This window comes from Lacerta agilis, chromosome 14, assembly GCF_009819535.1.
Source record: "Lacerta agilis isolate rLacAgi1 chromosome 14, rLacAgi1.pri, whole genome shotgun sequence".
Lineage (NCBI taxonomy): Eukaryota > Metazoa > Chordata > Lepidosauria > Squamata > Lacertidae > Lacerta > Lacerta agilis.
The window spans coordinates 42,501,749-42,523,049 of NC_046325.1; the positions used below are offsets into that span (position 1 = coordinate 42,501,749).

Below are 21,301 nucleotides of genomic sequence, written 5' to 3' on the forward strand. Positions count from 1 at the left end.
CAGGGAACCAGGCGGAGGGCCTTCTCGGTGGTGGCGGCCGCCCTGTGGAATGACCTCTCATCAGATGTCAAAGAGAAAAACAACTATCTGACATTTAGAAGAAATCTGAAGGCAGCACTGTTAGGGAGGTTTGTAATGTTTGATGTTTTATTCTGTTTTTAATCTGTTGGGAGCTGCCCAGAGTGGTTAGGGAAACCCAGCCAGATGGGCAGGGTATAAATAAATTATTATTATTATTAGTAGTAGTAGTAGTAGTAGTAGTAAAATGATGGTAGAGGCGTCCACCCTGTAGAACGCCCTCCTGTCAGATGTCAAGGAAATAAACTATCTGACTTTTAGAAGACATCTGAAGGCAGCCCTGTTTAGAGAAGTTTTTTAATGTTTGGTGTTTTTAATATTCTGTTGGGAGCCGCCCATAGTGGCCGAGGAAACCCAGCCAGATGGGCAGGGTATATATTTATTATTCCTGTTGTTGTTGTTGACGACAATGATGATTCTGCATGAACTGTGAAACAACTATGCTTTATTCATTAGGAATAGGAATAGGAATAATTTATTATTGGCCAAGTACATTTTCCGACATACTTGGAATTTGTTTCGGCTACATTGCAATGTAAACATACAGACACTGTTCCTCTCACAATACAAAGAAGCAAAGAAACCCCACCCATAATTTACCTCCCCTTCAGCTATACAACTACGGATTTAACAATTTGATGGCACAAAGGAAAAAACTATTCTTGTGCCTTGGCCGATTTTGTATATGAAGTCCTATAGCGACGTCCAGATGGAAGTAAATCAAGCAGATGATGACCGGGATGTAAAGGATCTGCTACAATTCTCTCTGCTCTCTTCCTAACTCGGGTAGCATAAATTGTCTCTATTGAAGGCAAGCTAACACCAATTACCCTTTCTGCAATTCTTACAGCTCGTTGGAGCCTTTTCTTGTCTCTCTTGGAGGCTGTACCGTACCAAGCTGTTATAGAATTACAGAGAACAGTTTCAATGATGCCTCTGTAGAATTGGATCAACACTTCCTGGGGCAATTTAAATTTCCTTAGTTGAAGCAGGAAATACAACCTCTGGTGGACCTTTTTAATAATACTATTGATGTTGTTTGACCAATTTAAGTTATAAGAAATTATAGATTTAGCAAAATTAGCAAAAGCAGCACCAACTCTCTTATCACATGCCTTGCATAGCAGTAGGAGGTTTGATGGCGCAAGCAACTAGGGGACTCATTGCAAACGTTCAGCTTGGCGTAGGATTTCTTTGTTTCGCAACTGCTTCTATTTGCTGCCGCAGTAGCTTTGCCCAGTCATCGCCTCTCTTCAGGGCGCAGGATCTGGTCTCCATGTCTTTCAGCTTCTTTATCTCAGGTGAGACGTCGAGGGTGAGGTCGGCTTTAAGAACGGCATTTTCAAACTTCACAGGGGAAGCAGGAGCCAAGCAGCATCTGGGACTGGAGTGGAAGAAAAGAGGAAATGAGCACATCCGTGCAACAAACCTCTAAACGTCTCTGAAATCTGGACAGGACTGAATGGGTTCCGTCTCAAAGAATGCTCTTGCCACAGCAAATTTGTTGATCTTCAAATCCTTGTGCGTCTCTTCACATATTGTGCCCTAAACAGCTTTGGCCCTGTATACCTGAGGAGCGTCTCCATCCCCATCGTTCAGCCCGGACACTGAGATCCACCTCCAAGGGCCTTCTGGTGGTCCCCTCACTGTGAGATGTGAAGCTGCAGGGAACCAGGCAGAGGGCCTTCTCGGTAGTGGCGCCCGCCCTGTGGAACGCCCTCCCATCAGATGTCAAGGAAATGAATAACTACAAGGTAAATTTGAAGTATTATCTCCCAGGCTGCAGATGGCGGAGTGGAGTGGACAAAGGCTCAGAGAGAGTAGGCTGCCCGAGTTTGCGGCAAAGGCAAGATCTGAACTAGGGGCTTCCCAGTTCACAGCTCAGTGTCTTAGCGACTCTGCTACCCCAGCTCATGATGTGCGTGAGAGAGCGTGTATGGTCTCTGCCAACAGTTTTGTCCCCACTTGTTCACATTTTGCATTCTTCAGGTGTACTTCAAGATGGTGCTGAGATTGCTGCCTTGTCCCAGACAGCATATAGGTTGAACATCATTTTTATCAACATCATTTTATATTCCCAGGATGGCTATTACAGGTGAAACTCGAAAAATTAGAATATCGTGGAAAGGTTCACTTCTTTCAGTAATTCAACTTAAAAGGTGAATTAACAATTGCAACTTTGGGGTTTTCATCAGCTGTACTCCATAATCATCACAATTATAACAAGCAAAGGCTTGACTTTTCTCGCTTTGCGTGTCATGAGTCTATCTCATATATTAAACTCCAGTAGCTAATGAAAACAATTGCTTACATAAATGGACTTTTCCACGATATTCTAATTTTTTGAGTTTCACCTGTATGTCTCTCAAGGGGTGGGAGTAGGATTAACCAGGCTTTTTGTTTTTTATTTTATTTTACAAGATTTATATACCATGTGATGGTAAGAAAACCTCTAAGCTGTTTACAGAAATATAAAATATTAAACATTAAAAATCTAAATTAAAAAGTTAAAGACAGATACTTAAAATCATTCAAAATCAACAGCTACAAAAAAGAAGAAGGGATAAAACACATGTAACTTCTGCATTTCACATGTACACTAGTAAGAAACAAAAAGCACAGGCTGTTGTTGTTAACACTATTATTTTATTAATCTTATTATAGCTGCAATATAATTTATTTATGCAATTAAAAAATAAGAAATATTTTTTTAAAAAAAAATTGCCATGTTCATTTGCATGCTTTAGTATATTATAATAGTACTAACAATATTCTATAATGTATATACAGTGGTACCTCGGGTTACAGACACTTCAGGTTACAGATTCCCCTAACCCAGAAATCGTACCTCAGGTTAAGAACTTTACCTCAGGGTGAGAACAGAAATTGCGCCATGGCGGCAGCGGGAGGCCCCATTAGCTAAAGTGGTACCTCAGGTTAAGAACAGTCTCAGGTTAAGAACGGACCTCCGGAATGAATTAAGTACGTAACCAGAGGTACCACTGTAATACTATAAAAAGAAAGCTAATAAAGCATGCAGAGAAATTCATGCTTACGTGCTTGGATGGCAACTGGAGTGCTTATAATGGTAGCAAACAGCAGTAGCTGAATGAGGACAGAGGAGATAGCGGTTGTCCTCCCAGCAGCGCCTCATGGTTTGGACAATTTCTTCATCAGAGACTGAGCAAGACTGCAGACCTTCGGAAAGCTGCAACCAGACAGAGGACTCAGAAAACTGCAACCAGACTCAGAGGATACAGCTGCAAATATAACGCTTTAAGCACGTTTTTCTCCACAGTGTTTTTTTTATATATGTGTAGATCCCACCAGAGAAACTGTAGACATCACCTGCCCTATGAACATCGCAACTGGTTGATCGGCACATTTGCATCCTGCCATCCCTAAACGGCCTTGGCCCAGTATACCTGAAGGAGCGTCTCCACCCCCATCATTCAGTCCGGACACTGAGGTCCAATGCCAAGGGCCTTCTGGCGGTTACCTCACTGCGAGAAGCAAAGCTACAAGGAACCAGGCAGAGGGCCTTCTCGGTAGTGGCGCCCGCCCTGTGGAACGCCCTCCCATCTCATGTCAAAGAGATAAACAACTACCTTACATTCAGAAGATATCTGAAGGCAGCCCTGTTCAGGGAAGTTTTTAATGTGTGATATTTTCATGTACAGTGGGACCTCGACTTATGACGTTAATGCATTCCGAAGGGGCCCTCGTAAGTCGAAATTTTCGTAACTCGAAGGGCGCTATCTCCGGACGGAAAAAAACTTTGTAAGTCGAGAAAACCGCATTAAAAACCTTGTAAGTCGAGGTATCGTGCCGCCGCTTTCCCTTCGTAGGTCGTAAAATTCGGAAGCGGCGGCCATTTTTTTCTTCCAGAAGTCATTCGGAAGTCGAAAACGACGTATGTCGAGGAGCTCGTAAGTCAAGGTGCACTTTTTTCCTCCTAAAAAGTAAATATCTGTGCGTCTTATGGAGCGAATGGTGGTCCCTGAAGCTGAATTGCCCAGGGGCCAAAAGAGGATCATGCTTTTTATTTTACAAAGAGAAAAGGGGGTGTTGAAAGGACCCCGCTCAGCAGCTGATCAGCAAGAGATCGGGAGAGAGATAAGAGTCCCGGCTCCCTTTCAGCCCCACCCTCTTGCCCAGGCCTCCTTTGTTGAATGTGCTGCAGAGGGAGGTTATTTGTTTCCCTAGCGACATGTGACTGGCTGATTAGATTATCTGTCTAGAAACTGTAGGAAAGGCTTCCTTTCCTTTAGAAGCTGCAGAAATGTGAGTTGAACCCCATAAAATGGGGGTTTTCCTCTTTGCTTTTCCCCCTTTGCAAAAAAAGCTGCAAAACTTTTAGCTGATCCTCAAAAAACAGGGCTTTTCCCTTTGCAAAAAAGCTGCAAATGTTTAGCTGATCCTCAAAAAACCAGGGCTTTTCCCTTTGCAAAAAATGCTGCAAAACCTTTAGCTGATCCTCAAAAAAAAACCAGGGCTTTTCCCTTTGCAAAAAAGCTGCAAAACCTTTAGCTGATCCTTAAAAAAACAGGGCTTTTAGAGGAGGAAAACCAGAAAAATATTTTTTTTCTTGTTTCCTCCTCTAAAAACGAGGTGCGCCCTATGGTCTGGTGTGCCCTATGGGGAGAAAAATAGGGGATATTATCCCTAAGCACCGCAATGATCTCCCCACCAATACCTCCCCTCTCCCTTCCAGGAAGCGATTCTTCTGACGTGAGGTCCGTTGCACACAGCAGCCGCAAACTAAAAGCAAGCGGAAGAATCACAGGCAAATCATAGCTAACCTTCTTTTGCAACTGGGACGGGAGCTGGACTTTTTTAGCGGAGTAAAATTCTTCCATCACACTTCGGACCAAGTTGCTGTCTGAGCCAGAGAACAGCCAAAAGATCCTCTCCATGTTGTAAGGCTCCTAGCAAAGGGAAAGATGGCACAAGCCATTTTTCTAGAGGGAGGCTTATGTTCAGAAGCAAGCAAGGATTTAGATACGGGGAAAGATAGGCAGGAGCCAAAGGAAATGGATTGCAGGGGAAAATGCACCCACCAACAAATCTCATTACACAGTCACATTCCAGAAAGTCCATAGGGTTATGGCTCTAAATCAGGGAGAGAGATCAGATTTTTCAGGACTACAGTTCCCATAATCCCTGACCACTGGATATGGCTGGGGGGAGTTGGAGTCCAACAACACCTGGAGACATAGCTGTCGACTTTTCCCTTTTTTAAAGGGAAATTCCCGTATTCCGAATAGGATTCCTCGCAAGGGAAAAGTTGACAGCTATGCCCGGAGAGCCACGGCTTCTCCATCCCTTCTTTAAATAGTTCAAGGGAACGGTCTTAGGTTCTTTAGGCAGCTGAGTCACTCTGCAAGGAGTTCCAGTGTGGTGTAGTGGTTAAGAGCGGTAGACTCGTAATCTGGTGAACCGGGTTCGCGTCCCCTCTCCTCCACATGCAGCTGCTGGGTGACCTTGGGCTAGTCACACTTCTCAGAAGTCTCTCAGCCCCACTCACTTCACAGAGTGTTTGTTGTGGGGGAGGAAGGGAAAAGGAGAATGTTAGCCGCTTTGAGACTCCTTCGGGTAGTGATAAAGCGGGATATCAAATCCAAACTCTTCTTCTTCCTTTACCAACCAGGCCTTCATCCAGGAAGAACATCCCAACAGACTTCCCCAAACTGACTCCCTGTGTTTCCCTCTCTACCTTTTCCATTGAGAAAGGGAGGAAATTGGCTGTCAAACTGGCAGGCAAACTCAGGCACCGGTTCTTGCCCAGTAGTTCCTGCAAAACGGCAGCTGGAATGGAAGCCATATGTAGCTGGTTCCTAAGCAGAGCCACAGCCCCATTTCTCCCTCTGCGTCAGCCTGATGGAATAGCTGATGATGACGGACAACTGAGGGAGAGAGGAGGCCGATGGAGCCGATCTCTCAGCAAGGCTGATGGAATGGTCCATCAATGGAGCGAGCATGACTGGGGGAGGCTCAGGGAGCTACGATGAGCTGGTCCTCACATTTCTACCATACTAAACAGCACGTTCGTCTCCAGGTGAATTACCTGAATATCCATTGCTGAAGCCAGTGTTGACTTCACAGACTTGGACAGTGAGAGATCGCCCTGTTGGATAGCTCTGTGTACCACATCGTTGTCATTTACCACTGCCACGAGATCAATGGGGAGACCCATCTTCTGTGCAAGACACCCAGCTGGACCAAAGAAAGAAACCATCAGTAATTTGTACCACAGATCTCCTTACGTAAACCAGATGCACGATATGGTACCGAAATCATTTCAACTATTCTATTTGATCTTATTGTCAAAATAGGAATGAATACAGTTGTGATTGGTGATACAGCGGTATCTTGGTTCCAAAACGCCAAAAACCCAGAAGTGTTCCGGTTTTCAAACATTTTTTGGAAGCCGAACGTCCGGTGAGTCTGTTGGCTATTGTTTCTGGGGCACCTGCACCAATCAGAAGCTGCGCCTTGGTTTTCGAACATTTCGGAAGTCCAACAGATTTCCGGAACAGATTAAGTTTGGCGCTTTTGTTTTTGCTATTTATTTGGCGTTTCTGTTTCTGAGGCTTTTTCGGTTAATTTTTTGTGACTGCGTGGAACCCAGTTCAGCTACTGATTGGTTGGTTGTGTGACTGCAGAAATGTATAAAAGCCCCACATCCAAACAATGACTATTATCAGTGCAGGCAAGGAAAAAAATAAGTTTTATTTTTATAATCTACAATATTGTCTTATTTATTTTATAGTACAGTACATTGATTATTGCTTTCATTTTATGGATCAATGGCCTTGTTAGATAATAAAATTCATGTTGAACTGCTGTTTTAGGCGCTGTTTTTAAAAGTCTGGAACGGATTAATCCGTTTTGCATTACTTTCTATGGGAAAGCAAGCCTTGGTTTTGGAACGCTTTGGTTTTGGAACGGACTTCCGGAACGGATTAAGTTTGAGAACCAAGGTACCACTTCTTTGCATTCCAGCAGGCAGAACTGTGGCTGGTAGAGACCAGTGTGAGGGAAAGAACCCAGAACGGATTAAGTTTGAGCACCAAGGTGCCACTATAGAACTGCAGAAATATGTAAAGCACGCACTCTGCTCTGCTTATGTAATTTATGCAAGTCCCATAATTTAGTTATTCTGGTTGCATAAACTGGCTGTATTCCAGGTGCCCAATCCCAGGTCTATGACAATTCACATAGGGGCTCAGTCAATGCCTGCGGCTCAGCGAGCCACGATGAACTAGGAGAAATATTCAGCAAACCTCAGAAATTTGGCCAGATTGTTTAGGAGGAGGAGGAGAAGGAGTTTGGATTTGATATCCCGCTTTATCACTACCCGAAGGAGTCTCAAAGCGGCTAACATTCTCCTTTCCCTTCCTCCCCCACAACAAACACTCTGTGAGGTGAGTGGGCCTGGGAGACTTCAGAGAAGTGTGACTAGCCCAAGGTCACCCAGCAGCTGCATGTGGAGGAGCGGAGACACAAACCCAGTTCACCACATTACAAGTCCACCGCTCTTAACCACTACACCACACTGTGTAGTGGTTAAGAGGTACAGTGGTACCTCTGGTTGTGAATGGGATCCGTTCCGGAGCCTCGTTCGCAACATGTGCAGAAAAACATCAAGCGCCGCATCTGCGCGGCGCGATTCAGCGCTCCTGCACATGCACAAAGTGCTGAACCCAGAACTAACCCGTTCCGGTACTTCCTGGTCCAGCGCATTCATATCCCGTGACGAACGCAACCCGCAGCTAACAAATCCAGAGGTATGACTGTACTAGGTTTGCACTAAAGCAGCAAAATAAATAGTTGTCTTTGACGTGCTGCTCGTTTTACAGCTCCTACCATCTCCAATGATGCAACTTTCAGACAGGTCCAGCCCAATTCACCATAACTCAAAGAAGCATTTTGGGGTTGTTGTTGTTGTTGTTGTTTTTGCTAACCTGTGAGATTTCCTCCTCCCCCAGTTGGAACAACCACTTCCACAACTGGCAGCGGAGTGGAATCCATCGATGGAGCACACCGGAAGTAGGCGTAGAAAAAATGAGCAATCTGCACCAGAATTCTGGACCAGTTGATCGAATTCAGACTCATCAGGTTGTGTCTTCTTGAAAAATCCTCGTCCGCAAACAGTTCTTTGATGGGCTCATCAATTTCATCACTGTTGCCTTCAGCTGGAGGGAGAAGCAGGGAATGAAGAGGAAGGCATGAAGAGTGCTACATCAGTCCTGTCGCAGAATGTGCCTTGTCGGAACACGCCTGGTGTCCCTGGAGCCGAATTCCCAGGGGCCAAAAGAGGATCGTGCTTTTTATTTTACAAAGAGAAAAGGGGGTGTTGAAAGGACCCCGCTCAGCAGCTGATCAGCAAGAGATCGGGAGAAAGATAAGAGTCCCCGGCTCCCTTTTAGCCTCGCCCCCTTGCCCAGGCCTCCATTGTTGAATGTGCTGCAGAGTGAGGTTGTTTGTTTCCCCAGCTACATGTGAATGGCTGATTAGATTATCTGTCTGGAAACTGTAGAAAAGATTCCCTTTCCTTAAGAAGCTGCAGAAAAGTGAGTTGAACCCCATAAAAACGGGGCTTTTCCTCTTTGCTTTTCCCCCTTTGCAAAAGAAGCTTTGCTTTTCCCCCTTTGCAAAAAAGCTGCACAAATCTGAGCTGATCCTAAAAAAAAACAGGACTTTTCCTTTTGCAAAAAAGCTGCAAAACTTTGAGCTGATCCTCAAAAGAAACCAGGGCTTTTCCCTTTACAAAAAGCTGCAAAACGTTTAGCTGATCTGATCCTCAAAAAATAGGGCTTTTCCCTTTGCAAAAAAAGCTGCAAAACTTTTAGCTGATCCTCAAAAAAACAGGGCTTTTAGAGGAGGAAAACCAGAAAAAATATTTTTTATCTTGTTTCCTCCTCTAAAAATGAGGTGCGCCCTATGGAGCGAAAAATACAGTAATTATCCTTCCTCTTTCCACTTGTATGAGAATGCAAATACCTGTTTCAGCAGAGAGAGGAATCACTATCCATGTGCAGTTTATCTCTAGAAGCTATTTGGCACAAGGCTGCATAACCAATGCAATTTTTCTAGAGAAAGGGGTGCCAAAACTCACCGTGAATGCCTCCCTTGTTCTCTTAGAATGGCAATGGCGCCCACCTGAGAGGGGCTGGAACTGAGCTCTGGTGAGTTCCGGCTGAAAAGAAATCTCTGTGCATAGCCTTCTAGAATAATTATGATATCCCAGGATGCTTAGAGTCGACAGAGTGACAAAGTTACAAAAGTCCATAGTCCAAAATAGAGTGAGCTCCCTGTTTGGAGAGCTCTCAGACATCCTACCCTATTGCAGGTAAGAAGATTGTGAATAATACCGTATTTTCTGGCGTATAAGATGACTGGGCATATAAGACGACCCCCAACTTTTCCAGATAAAATATAGAGTTTGAGATATACCTGCCCACAGATTCTCCACCCGGCGTGTAAGACGACCCCCGACTTCTGAGAAGATTTTCCTGGATTAAAAAGTAGTCTTATACGCCAGAATATACAGTAGTAGTAATAATACTAATACTAATGATAATAATAATAATTCATTTATACCCCGCCCATCTGGCTGGGTTTCCCCAGCCACTCTGGGCAGCTTTTTTCCCCCTAAAAAAAAATGTTTGAGGGTACTCTCAATTTTCCTACTCATATTGAAATACTGCCCCTCAATGAGGCCGAACTTAGATTCACAAAATGTTTAGGGGTATGCGTACCCCTGCGTGACCCCCTCCCCCCCCCACACACAAAAAGCACTGCTCACCACTCCTGACCACTAGGCAACGAATCCACAATGACCGAACCCAGAAGCATTCTGAAGTTGAAAATGAAGTTGCTCACTGATAAACACGTGGACGTTGTCTTCAATCACTGTTGTCATCTGCCTCTCTTGAACCTGACTGCAGAGGCCGCGTGGCAACAGAACAAATATGTCCACGTTCTTTTCGCCCCGGACGCTTTCGATGGCTGAACTCCCAGTATCCCCTGAAGTCCCTGTTTTAAAAAAAATAACCAAGGCTCTTAAAGACTTGCTGGGAGTCGCCCTCTAGGCCAGTGGCCTTCGAGCTTTTTACTCCCAGGAAACCCCATCAATAACGCTGGATCCACTTTTAGGTTCCCACTCCCATGGTATGACTATTTTCCATCTTTCATTTCGACTCTCTGGAACCCTATCTGCATAACCTAGCAATTCTAAAATATAGGCGCGCTTTTACTCTCGCGGGATTGAATGTATTGCCCTCAGCTGTACTTGAGGGATGATTCCTGTCAGGAAACCCCCCCTCCCCACGGCAGGTAGCACCCCGGGATTGTTTGCAGTACAGGGAACCACCCCTTTTGTACAGCAGTTCGTCATCCCCCTCCTCAGGAGGAAGCGACCATTCCTCCAGTGGGGAGGAGGAGTTGGAGGCAGGAAGTCGGTGCAGGGGCTGTGAAGGGATTGCAGAGCCTGAGCACCAAGGGGGAAGCGGGGAACAGGGACAGTTTCCCGCGCCCCGAGTTCGCAGACAGGAAAGACGTGGAAGGGGGAGGCGGGGGTTTAGAATCCCGCGCCTCTTTTGCTGGACCAAGAACCGGAAGGGTTCATTCCCGGACTCTGCGGAGGGATGAGATGGACGTTTGAACTTTTGCTCCACTGTAAATATCTTCACAATAAAGAACTTAGTTCTTAGACGGTCTGCGTTCGGCTGATTACTCATGAGCAACCACTGAACGTCCTGACAATTCCAATAGATTCCACACGAAAAATGCTTATGTCCCTGTGGAGATGGCAGTACCGAATCGGTGGCGCACGTCCTTCTGGCTTGCACTCTTTACAAAGACTTGAGGGATGAGATTATCACCCCTCTTTAACTGTCCTTTCCACGTCACCCAGCCACTGCCACAGTGTCCTTTCTCTTGGCAGATCAAGATGAGCAGGTGACAGCAAAGGTTGCAAGGTTTTTAGCTGGGGCAATCGGAATAAGATCCACTATTTGACTATTGATTCAAAACCCTAAAATGTATGTTATATAATTGACTTTTTTATTCCTACTCTTTGTATATTGTATTGTTGTTTTATTGCTATGGCCGGCGGCTGATGCAAATTCATTCATTCATTCATTCATTCATTCATTCATTCCCACTCCTCTGAGCATAAGAAGATTCTATCCAGTCCGGCATCCTGTTCTCACAATGGCCTATGGAAAGGCTGCAAGCAGGACCTGAGAGCAACAGCAATCTCTCCACTTGTGATTCCAACCATTGTTGTTGTTCAGTCATTCAGTCGTGTCCGACTCTTCGTGACCCCATGGACCAGAGCACGCCAGGCACGCCTATCCTTCACTGCCTCTCGCAGTTTGGCCAAACTCATGTTAGTAGCTTCGAGAACGCTGTCCAACCATCTCATCCTCTGTCGTCCCCTTCTCCTTGTGCCCTCCATCTTTCCCAACATCAGGGTCTTTTCTAGGGAGTCTTCTCTTCTCATGAGGTGGCCAAAGTACTGGAGCCTCAACTTCAGCATCTGTCCTTCTAGTGAGCACTCAGGGCTGATATCTTTGAGAATGGATAGGTTTGATCTTCTTGCAGTCCATGGGACTCGGGATCCAAAATACATATTGCTTCGGACAGTGGAGCTTTGTGGCAAGGATCGCCTTATCCTCCATGAACTTGTCTAATCCTCTTTAAAGGTAAAGGTAAAGGGACCCCTGACCATTAGGTCCAGACGCGAACAACTCTGGGGTTGCAGCGCTCATCTCGCTTCACTGGCCGAGGGAGCCGACATTTGTCTGCAGACAGTTTTCCGGGTCATGTGGCCAGCATGACTAAGCCGCTTCTGGCGGACAAACGCCGGCTCCCTCGGCCTATAGAGCGAGATGAGAGCCGCAACCCCAGAGTCGTCCGCGACTGGACCTAACGGTCAGGGGTCTCTTTACCTTTACCTTCTTACCAGGGTGGATTTGATTTAAATCATGATTTAAATCACTAGTCAGTAAGACTTGATTTAAATCATTTTTTTACAGAAAGACTCATCCTTGCTGTTATAATCTTAATATGTACAACCAGATGAAGGTTTCATTTTTGGAACAATAAATTTTCAAAGTAGTTTTCACAGTTATATCAAAAATTACTGATTTGGTTATACTATTAGAAATGCATAGACAGATAATTATGAAATTATTGTGAGGTTTAATAAGTTAACTGTTTATATTTGGACAACTTTTCTGCTGTGCTTTATTGGAAGGAGAAAAACAATCATTTCCTTAGTGACAATTTAAGCAATTTATGTAACTAAAACAGTAACATTATAGCATATGTATCCATGCTTGTTAACTGATGTGGTTAAATGGTTTAAAAAAACAAACAAACTTAAGACTGAAAAACTTAAAACATGAAAAACTTAAAACAAATCCTTATTTCCCGATGAATAGCCTTTGGACTATAAAGTAACTTAAATAGAAAACTATCTTTAGAAAGATTTTTCCTCCCAAAGCATTTTGTATTTTAAAAATCAAATTTAAATTTAAAAAATCTGATTTTTTTTTAAAAAAATTAAATCATTGATTTTTATCTGCCCTGTTTCTTACTCTCTACTCTGTCGAGGTGCCCAAAATATGCAGCCTGTGGCAGTGGGTTATAGAACACACGAGAATGGGCCTAAATGCAAATACATTCTGAATATGAATGTATGTATTCAGGAAAGAATAATTGAATATTTGAATATTTGTAATTTTGCTCGCAAGGATACAGGATAACATTATAAAGAACAACAATAGTAAGTATATAATTAGATAACACAACAGAAAAAGATAATATAAGTCATAATAAGATCGCACATGGGTGGGGGAGGGAGGGGGGACTGTTAATATGTAATATGTATGAAATATGTATGTATGTCATTTGCAGCATGTAACAGAGGTGGTGAATTTTATATCTGTTATATGCACATTAAAAATAAAATTAATAATAAAAAATATGCAAATACGAATACTTCCAGGCCAGGGAAAAAGACGTAACAAACGCATCTTGAGCAAAGGCAGCACATTATTATTAAAAAACGAGCAGAAATCCATTAGTCCTAGCTGCGAACATACCCACTAGAATTGTGACATGCTTCTTCCTCTTCTTCAGGAAGTATTGCAGGAACTGCCCTGTGCAGGACAAGGAGAGGTCTTTGAAAGCGTACGTTACGCCGTGCCACATCTCCAAAACGTTCAAGCCCTTCTCCAGTCTTGACAGGTGGACAATATCTTTGTGCCTGAATCTGCTGAATGCTCTGTCAATCAGGTCTGACGGAAGACGACAAGTCAAAAGACATCATTAGCTTGGAACCATTAAAAAAAATAGCACAGCAGTATATTGGCCCTTCAAACATATTAACATGGCGGTCAAGTCAAGTTTTACCTCAATAAGGCTGGACTCCAGAATAAGGGCAAGAATATTTGATTTAGGGGAAAATGCAAGGCCAGGGGTCCACAAATTTGGGCTAATCTTTGTGGTCAGACAAAAGAGGTGTAGTAATAATAATAATAATAATAATAATAATAATAATAATAATAATTTATTATTTATACCCCGTCTATCTGGCTGGGTTTCCCCAACCACTCTGGGCAGCTTCCAACAGAATATTAAAATGCAGTAGTCTATTAAACATTAAAAGCTTCCCTAAACAGGGCTGCCTTCAGATGTCTTCTAAAAGTCGGGTAGTTGTTTTTCTCTTTGGCATCTGGTGGGAGGGTGTTCCAGGGCGGGTGCCACTACCGAGAAGGCCCTCTGCCTGGTTCCCTGTGGCGAGCAGAACCCTGCTTCATCCCTAAGGGCTGGGGTCTTGAATCCCAATCCCCAATACTATTTGGCTTGTCAGAGATGTTCTTTCCTGCTGGTGCCAATAGAACAGGCACAGGCAAACTCGGCCCTCCCGATGTTTTGGGACTACAACTCCCATCATCCCTAGCTAACAAGGACCAGTGGTCAGGGATGATGGGAGCTGTAGTCCCAAAACATCTGGAGGGCCGAGTTTGCCTATGCCCGCAATAGAAGTTTTGTTGGGAACGCAGCACAGAAGGAAAGGGTTAACTCTGCCCCCTGGCTGCTGCTTGTTGCAGTCTTGATCTTGATTCCCACCATGACTGCTACAGTCAAACCTCAGATGTCCGTTCCGGAAGCCCGCCCAGCTTCCGAAATGTTCGACAACCGAGACGCGGCTTTCGATTGGCTGCAGGAGCCTCCTCCACTCAAGCGGAAGCCGCGTCAGACGGCTTCTGGAAAACATTCGAAAACTGGAACACTTACTTCCGGGGTTTCAGCGTTTGGGAGCCGAAACGTACGGTAATGGAGGCATTTGGGAGCTGAGGATTGACTATATTTCCAGTTTAAAAGACCAAGAACCCAAGTTTAGCACCCTGTGTGGTTCAGCCCCATCTGCTTCTCTGGGCCTTGTCTCCTCTCGCTGAAATTTCAAACTGCCCTGAATGTTAGGGACCAGGGATTTTGCTGCAGAATGGACACTGATAAAGTTGTATAAATCTCAGTAAGAATAATCAACACTATCAGCACATCTACCGCTGCTGTCGAGTCTCCCGAAATCAATTACATTATATGAAAGGGAGCAAATAACATTTCCCCCACGAAATAAATCTAACATAGTTTTTAAGGCTGTCAAATCTCGATAGCTGATCTGGATTCATTTACCATTTAGTTCCGCTTCCGGAATAAGTTCGGGCGAAATGAAGAGAGAGCACAACTGCTTCACCAGTTCTGGGTAAGAGAAGCTGCTCCATTTTTGAAGTGTGGCAGAGTCCAAGGCCGGGATTTTTTGAGGCATGAAAAGACCACCATCGCTTGCATAGCCCGATAAAAGAGCACCTTCGAAATCAACACTTCCAGCTCCTCCTCGGGTGCTGACATACCTCATCTTTCTGTTCCTGGTTCCTGAAACACACATAGCAATTACAGCAAATTATCTTCAGACCTGAGGATCTTCAGGCTATTGATACATCTCATAACTTTTGCCCTCCTGTGACCAGTATCTCTAGCAACCAGAAAGAAACCAGATTTGGCAATCCTGAACCAAAAACAACCAACCAACCAACCAATCAACCAATCAAATACCTTTATTGGCATCACAGTATAAAACATTTCAATTAACTGGAATAATTAAAAAGACAAGGGTGAAGCTATCAAGAGTTAGAAAGTCACACTATGGTTGTGTGCATTTCATAGAATCATAGAGTTGGAAGAGACCACAAGGGCCATCCAGTCCAACCCCCTGCCAAGCAGGAAACACCATCAAAGCATTCCTGACAGATGGCTGTCAAGCCTCCGCTTAAAGACCTCCAAAGAAGGAGACTCCACCACGCTCCTTGGTAGCAAATTCCACTGCCGAACAGCTCTCACTGTCAGGAAATTCTTCCTAATGTTTAGGTGGAATCTTCTTTCTTGTAGTTTGAATCCATTGCCCCGTGTCCGCTTCTCTGGACCAGCAAAAAACAACCTTTCACCCTCCTCTATATGACATCCTTTTATATATTTGAACATGGCTATCATATCACCCCTTAACCTTCTCTTCTCCAGGCTAAACATACCCAGCTCCCTAAGCCGTTCCTCATAAGGCATCGTTTCCAAGCCTTTGACCATTTTGGTTGCCCTCTTCTGGACACGTTCCAGCTTGTCAGTATCCTTCTTGAACTGTGGTGCCCAGAACTGGACACAGTATTCCAGGTGAGGTCTGACCAGAGCAGAATATAGTGGTACTATTACCCCCCTTGATCTAGATGTTATACTCCTATTGATGCAGCCCAGAATTGCATTTGCTTTTTTAGCTGCTGCATCACACTGTTGACTCATGTTTGTGGTCTACCAAGACTCCTAGATCCTTTTCACATGTACTGCTCTCAAGCCAGGTGTCACCCATCCTGTATTTGTGCCTTTCATCCCCCCCCCCCCAAAGTGTAGTACTTTACATTTCTCCCTGTTAAAATTCATCTTGTTTGCTTTGGCCCAGTTCTCTAATCTGTCAAGGTCATTTTGAAGTGTGATCCTGTCCTCTGGGGTATTAGCCACCCCTCCCAATTTGGTGTCATCTGCAAACTTGATTTGAATATCCAGGCATAGGCAAACGCAGCCCTCCAGATGTTTTGGGACTACAACTCCCATCATCCCTAGCTAACAGGACCAGTGGTCAGGGATGATAGGAATTGTAGTCTCAAAACATCTGGAGGGCTCAGTTTGCCTATGCCTGTGCTTTAGTTGTTGTTCAGTCGTTCAGTCGTGTCCGACTCTTCGTGACCCCATGGACCAGAACACGCCAGGCACGCCTATCTTTCACTGCCTCCCGCAGTTTGGCCAAACTCATGCTAGTCGCTTCACCCTGCCTATTTCCCCGAAAGGATAGTTCGTTGGGAACCCTTTTGGGTAAGATTGTGGCTAAAAAGGAAGCTACTAAAGCAGTAATATCTTTGTCCCGATCTGCCATTTGGCTTCTTCTCGGAGTTGTGGGCCAGAAGTCCAACATTTTGCTCAGCATCAGTTGGCGAGGTCTGCTGTGTAAAGGGCAATCGAAGAGAATGTGGTTCATTGAATCAGGTACTTCCTGACTGCAGGCACACAAAGGGGCTTGAAATGGCATGTGTGATAATCTGCCAGGGCTAGATTTAGGTTTGATGAGGCCCTAAGCTGCTGAAGGTAATGGGGCCCTTTATATGTCCAGCTGTCCTTTGTCAACAACAATTTGTTGCTGTTTTTCATGTTGAATATATGCTATATGGTCATTTATGGACCTAATAAGTATCTAAAGCCATCTGGATACAACACAATACAGTGGTGCCTCGCAAGACGAAATTAATTCGTTCCGCGAGTGTTGTCGTATAGCGGAAATTTGGTCTTGCGAAGCACAATCGGAGGAAGCGTGGTTTTATGGGGGGGGGAGGAATCACAAAACGTTTTCGTTTTGCGAGTCACGGCCATAGGAAAATTCGTCTTGCGAGTCACCCTTTCGTTAGCGAATGCCTTTCGTCTAGCGAGTTCTTCGTCTAGTGAGGCATTCGTCTTGCGAGGTACCACTGTATGTATTTTATCAAAGTAATTCTTGAACTGAAATACAATTAAGAAGTAGAAATGAGCAAACCAGTGATATTTTAGGGAGCAGGCTAGCAGGCAGGGCCCATTACTGACACCATAGGAGCTTACACAACTCAAAGCACTGTTGCTGTATGTAGGTTTTATTTTATTTGTTTTTTATCTTATATTTTGGAAATGTACATCCATTTTTCCCCCTTTGAATTTTTTGGGGGCTCCCAAGAGAGTGGGCCCTTGTTTAGCTTATACTGTACGTAAATCCGGCACTGGAATCTGCCTTTGATCACTGTGGAGGGGAAAGCATTTAGTCCAGCAAGGATTAAAGCTCTTTGATGATGATGATGATGATGATGATGATGATGATTTTTTTTGTTTTTTATTTATTTATTTATTATTTATTTCATTATTATTATTATTATTATCATCATTTATACCCCGGCCATCTGGGCAGCTTCCAACAAAATATTAAAATACAATAATGGGAAGGGAGTAGTAGATCCTTAGATATTTGGCACAGGCTGAACAAAAATTATTCATGGAGTGCCTTGGTGAAAGTCTCAATTTATAGCAAACTGGAGGTGGTGGAGGGAAATGTTTCAAATTTGAAGGAAGAGGGTCCATGGCATTTACTGAAAACTGCCAGCTACAGCAATCCAGCACTCATGCTCACTTGTTTTGCTTGTAATGCCAGAACTCCAGAACCTCGATTTTTGCTGCTTTCCAGCAAAGTGGCAACAGCGTCCAATTAGCCCGGCTTGAGTTGCAGACTGCAGCTGATCTCAAGAATGAGGTTCAAAGTTCAGCAGCGCTGAACAACTGGCCTCATCGGGGCGGCACGATGAGCACCGGATAAAATCCTGCACTTTGGCCTTGCCTGGAATCAGCGTTGTTGTTTTCGGGGCTGCAAGTCGTTCTTTGCGCAAATTGGTAGAAAATGTACAACCGACGCTGAAACAGAAGACGTTTGCCAAGAGTCTTAGGGGACGGACACGGTTACAGAGTTATCTGTGCTGCATTTGCTACATTTGCCTTTTTGTCAGATTTTTAATCTATTTATTCATTTACCTATTTCTTGCATTTATACCCCATCATTTCCTGAAAAGAGCTTGGGGTGGTATACATAGTTCTCCCTCTCCTAATTTAATCCCCACAAGAACCCTGCGAGGCAGTCAGGGTTTGATGAGGCCCTAAGATACTGGAGGTAATGGGGCCCTTTATATGTCCAGCTGTCCTTTGTCAACAACAAATTGTCGCTGTTTTTTGTGTTGAATATATGCCATATGGCAATTTATGGACCTAATAGGTATCTAAAGCCATTTGCACATAACAAAATATGTATTTTATCAAAGTAATTGTTGAACTTATTTTATATTTTGGAAATGTACATCGTTTTTTTCCCCTTTAATTTTTTGGGGGGCCTAAGCTATATAGCTTGTTTAGCTTACACGTAAATCCGGCACTGGAGGCAGTAACTAGCTCCCAAGATTGTCCAGCAAGTTTCATGGCTGCGCGAGGATTCGAACCCGGGTCTCTCAGCTCTTGGTCCTGCGCTCCAGCCACTACACCAAACTGGTTGTGTGTGTTTACAAACGGATTACAGGCATGACACAACTGGAAAATGAGCATCCCCGGGTACCAGACCTTTTGTACTGCTGCATTATGGGTAGGAGGGAGAGTCGCTGCAGGAGAAGGGCCTGGGAAGGGAGAAGCCAAAGGGCTTCAGCTGAGTCAATGGAGTGGAGTGGCCTTCACTTGTGTCCCCTTTCCCTCTGATGTTACCTGGTGTGGTTAGTGTTGAGGCTCCGATCAAAGGCTTTGCAGCTGGAAAAAAGGGGGGGTGGAGTCAAATATAAACATTTTTTTCCATCTTACTGCAGGTTTCATTTCATTTCCCAAAACAAAATTTTATTTTACAGTTTATTATTGTTTATATTCCGAATTGGATACACACAGCATATGACGAATGGGCATTGCCAGGATTTTTGTTGGGTGGGGGGGGGCAGAATCTCAGTTACCTATGTATTTGTATTGATTTTTATTGATTTTGGTGGGGGGGGCAGCTGTCCCTCCCTTCTCCCACCTTGGCTACACCCATGATACGGGGCCACCCAAATCTTTAAGGCCTCCAAAGGTCTCAATCCGGCCCTGAACACTCTGCACCTGCTCAGGAGCACTCTCGCCCCAATTCTGCGATCACAACGGGATGCAGAACAAGAATGCCAGAGCCGAGTCCCCACGGTGAGCCGCAAGTTAATTCCCAAGACACGCGTGTTGCGCTGCTACGAACCCACCCAGGTTTCCGATGCGGGCGCGCAACGGGCCACTCGGCACGAAGCGCGCAAAAGCGCGCAGAACTTTTGAGACTCCCTGTCGCGTGGGAACGCACTTGGGGGTCAAGCCAACTCCGTTTCCTACCAGCTGCACGGAGATCCTTCTCCTTGATCCGGGGAGGCGAGGCTCGTTGCAAAAGCAACCGACGGGCCGGAGATCTTCCTCTGCTGGGCAGATCCCAAAGGAAGCAACCCCTAGAGGTAAGCGAGCGCAGAGCCTTTCCCATTCCCTGACACTTCAGGTTCTCGATTAAAATCCCCCCACGATGAAGCATATCTGGATAGAAGGAACAAAATAAAAAATAAAAAAAATCCTTCCAGTATCACCTTAGAGACCAACTAAGTTTGTTCTTGGTATGAGCTTTCGTGTGCATGCACACTTCTTCAGACATCTGAAGACACATCTGAAGAAGTGTGCATGCACACACGAAAGCTCATACCAAGAACAAACTTAGTTGGTCTCTAAGGTGCTACTGGAAGGATTTTTTATTTTTTATTTTGTTTTGACTATGGCAGACCAACACGGCTACCTACCTGTAACTGGATAGAAGGAGAGGGTCTTGAAACAATAAGCATTCCAAATGAAAATAAAAGAGTGTTTCTTTATGCAATAACAGCCAGCAGCCAGAATCTTAATAGCAAAATATTGGGAAATAACGAGCTGACACCAACACAAGAAGAATGGCAGTTAAAGTTGTGCCAGTACATTGAACTCGCCAAAATGACAGAGTTACTGGTAATAAGAGATAAAGTTTTTTTAAAAAAAAATGGGACTGCTTCTAAAATTACCTGATTTCCAACAACAACACTTGGCCGTGCCTAGACTAATTTCACAGAAAGGGATTTCTTCTTCTGCTACTGTATTGCTAAATAATTGAAAACAGGTTATTTAAATGTAATACAGTAGATGAGTTGAACCGCAAAGACAGGCATAGGCAAACTCGGCCCTCCAGATGTTTTGGGACTACGAATCCCATCATCCGTAGCTAACAGGACCAGTGGTCGGGGATGATGGGAATTGTAGTCCCAAAACATCTGGAGGGCCGAGTTTGCCTGTGCGAAAGAGATAGAGGGAAGTCAACAAATTTATAAGGGACTCAAACTAGTAAAGTGGGAAAGAAAGGAAGTGGCTGTAAGGAAATGGAAAAGAGAAAGAATTAAGGCACCTTCCTTCTGGGAAATTAGTGTATAGAATATTCAAGTTATGGTTTGTACTCCTTTAAAAAAAAAAGTTATACATGACCCAAAAAATTGTTTGTTTTTGTTTTGTTGTTTTTCTTTTATCTTTTTCTCTTGTTATTTTTTGATTTTTTAAAATATTATTGCAATTTGGCTTTTGTATGTTTGCTTTGTAAGTTTTGAAAAAGAAATGAAGATTTTAAAAAAAGGAAAGGCTCTGAATTAATCTCTCCTCTTTTTAACTGTGATGCCTCCCATTCATTGGTGGTGGCTGACGACGACCAAGAAATACTTTATAGCTTTATCCCTGCCACGGCGGTAATTAATGTATATCGATGGGGAATTTTTAGAGGATTTCGTTGTGTTGGTTGTTGCTCTGTCTTTTATATTGGAATTGTAGAGTCCCATGGACTGCAAAAAGATCAAACTTACCCATCCTTAAAGAAATCAGCCCTGAGTGCTCACTGGAAGGACAGATCCTGAAGTTGAGGCTCCAGTACTTTGGCCACCTCATGAGAAGAGAAGACTCCCTGGAAAAGACCCTGATGTTGGGAAAGATGGAGGGCACAAGGAGAAGGGGACGACAGAGGATGAGATGGTTGGACAGTGTTCTT

The 21,301-nt window shown here is 44.2% G+C and overlaps 1 protein-coding gene across 2 annotated transcripts; it reads right to left on the minus strand.

Moving 5' to 3' along the window:
* Positions 1–1,110: 1,110 nt before the first annotated feature.
* THNSL2 (threonine synthase like 2) lies at positions 1,111–19,688 on the minus strand. Of its 2 annotated transcripts, none has more exons than XM_033170696.1 (9): positions 19,594–19,688; positions 14,794–15,033; positions 13,197–13,391; positions 9,967–10,119; positions 8,046–8,276; positions 6,146–6,294; positions 4,881–5,006; positions 3,135–3,286; positions 1,111–1,462 (listed from the first exon to the last, which is right to left on the minus strand). In XM_033170696.1, exons 2-9 carry the CDS (start codon positions 15,014–15,016, stop codon positions 1,252–1,254), a joined length of 1,440 nt encoding a protein of 479 aa, XP_033026587.1. In that variant the 5' UTR covers positions 15,017–15,033; positions 19,594–19,688; the 3' UTR covers positions 1,111–1,251. The 2 variants fall into 2 exon arrangements, with proteins under 2 accessions (XP_033026587.1, XP_033026588.1); XM_033170697.1 differs by having other exon boundaries at positions 1,112–1,462; positions 13,197–13,253.
* Positions 19,689–21,301: the final 1,613 nt, after the last annotated feature.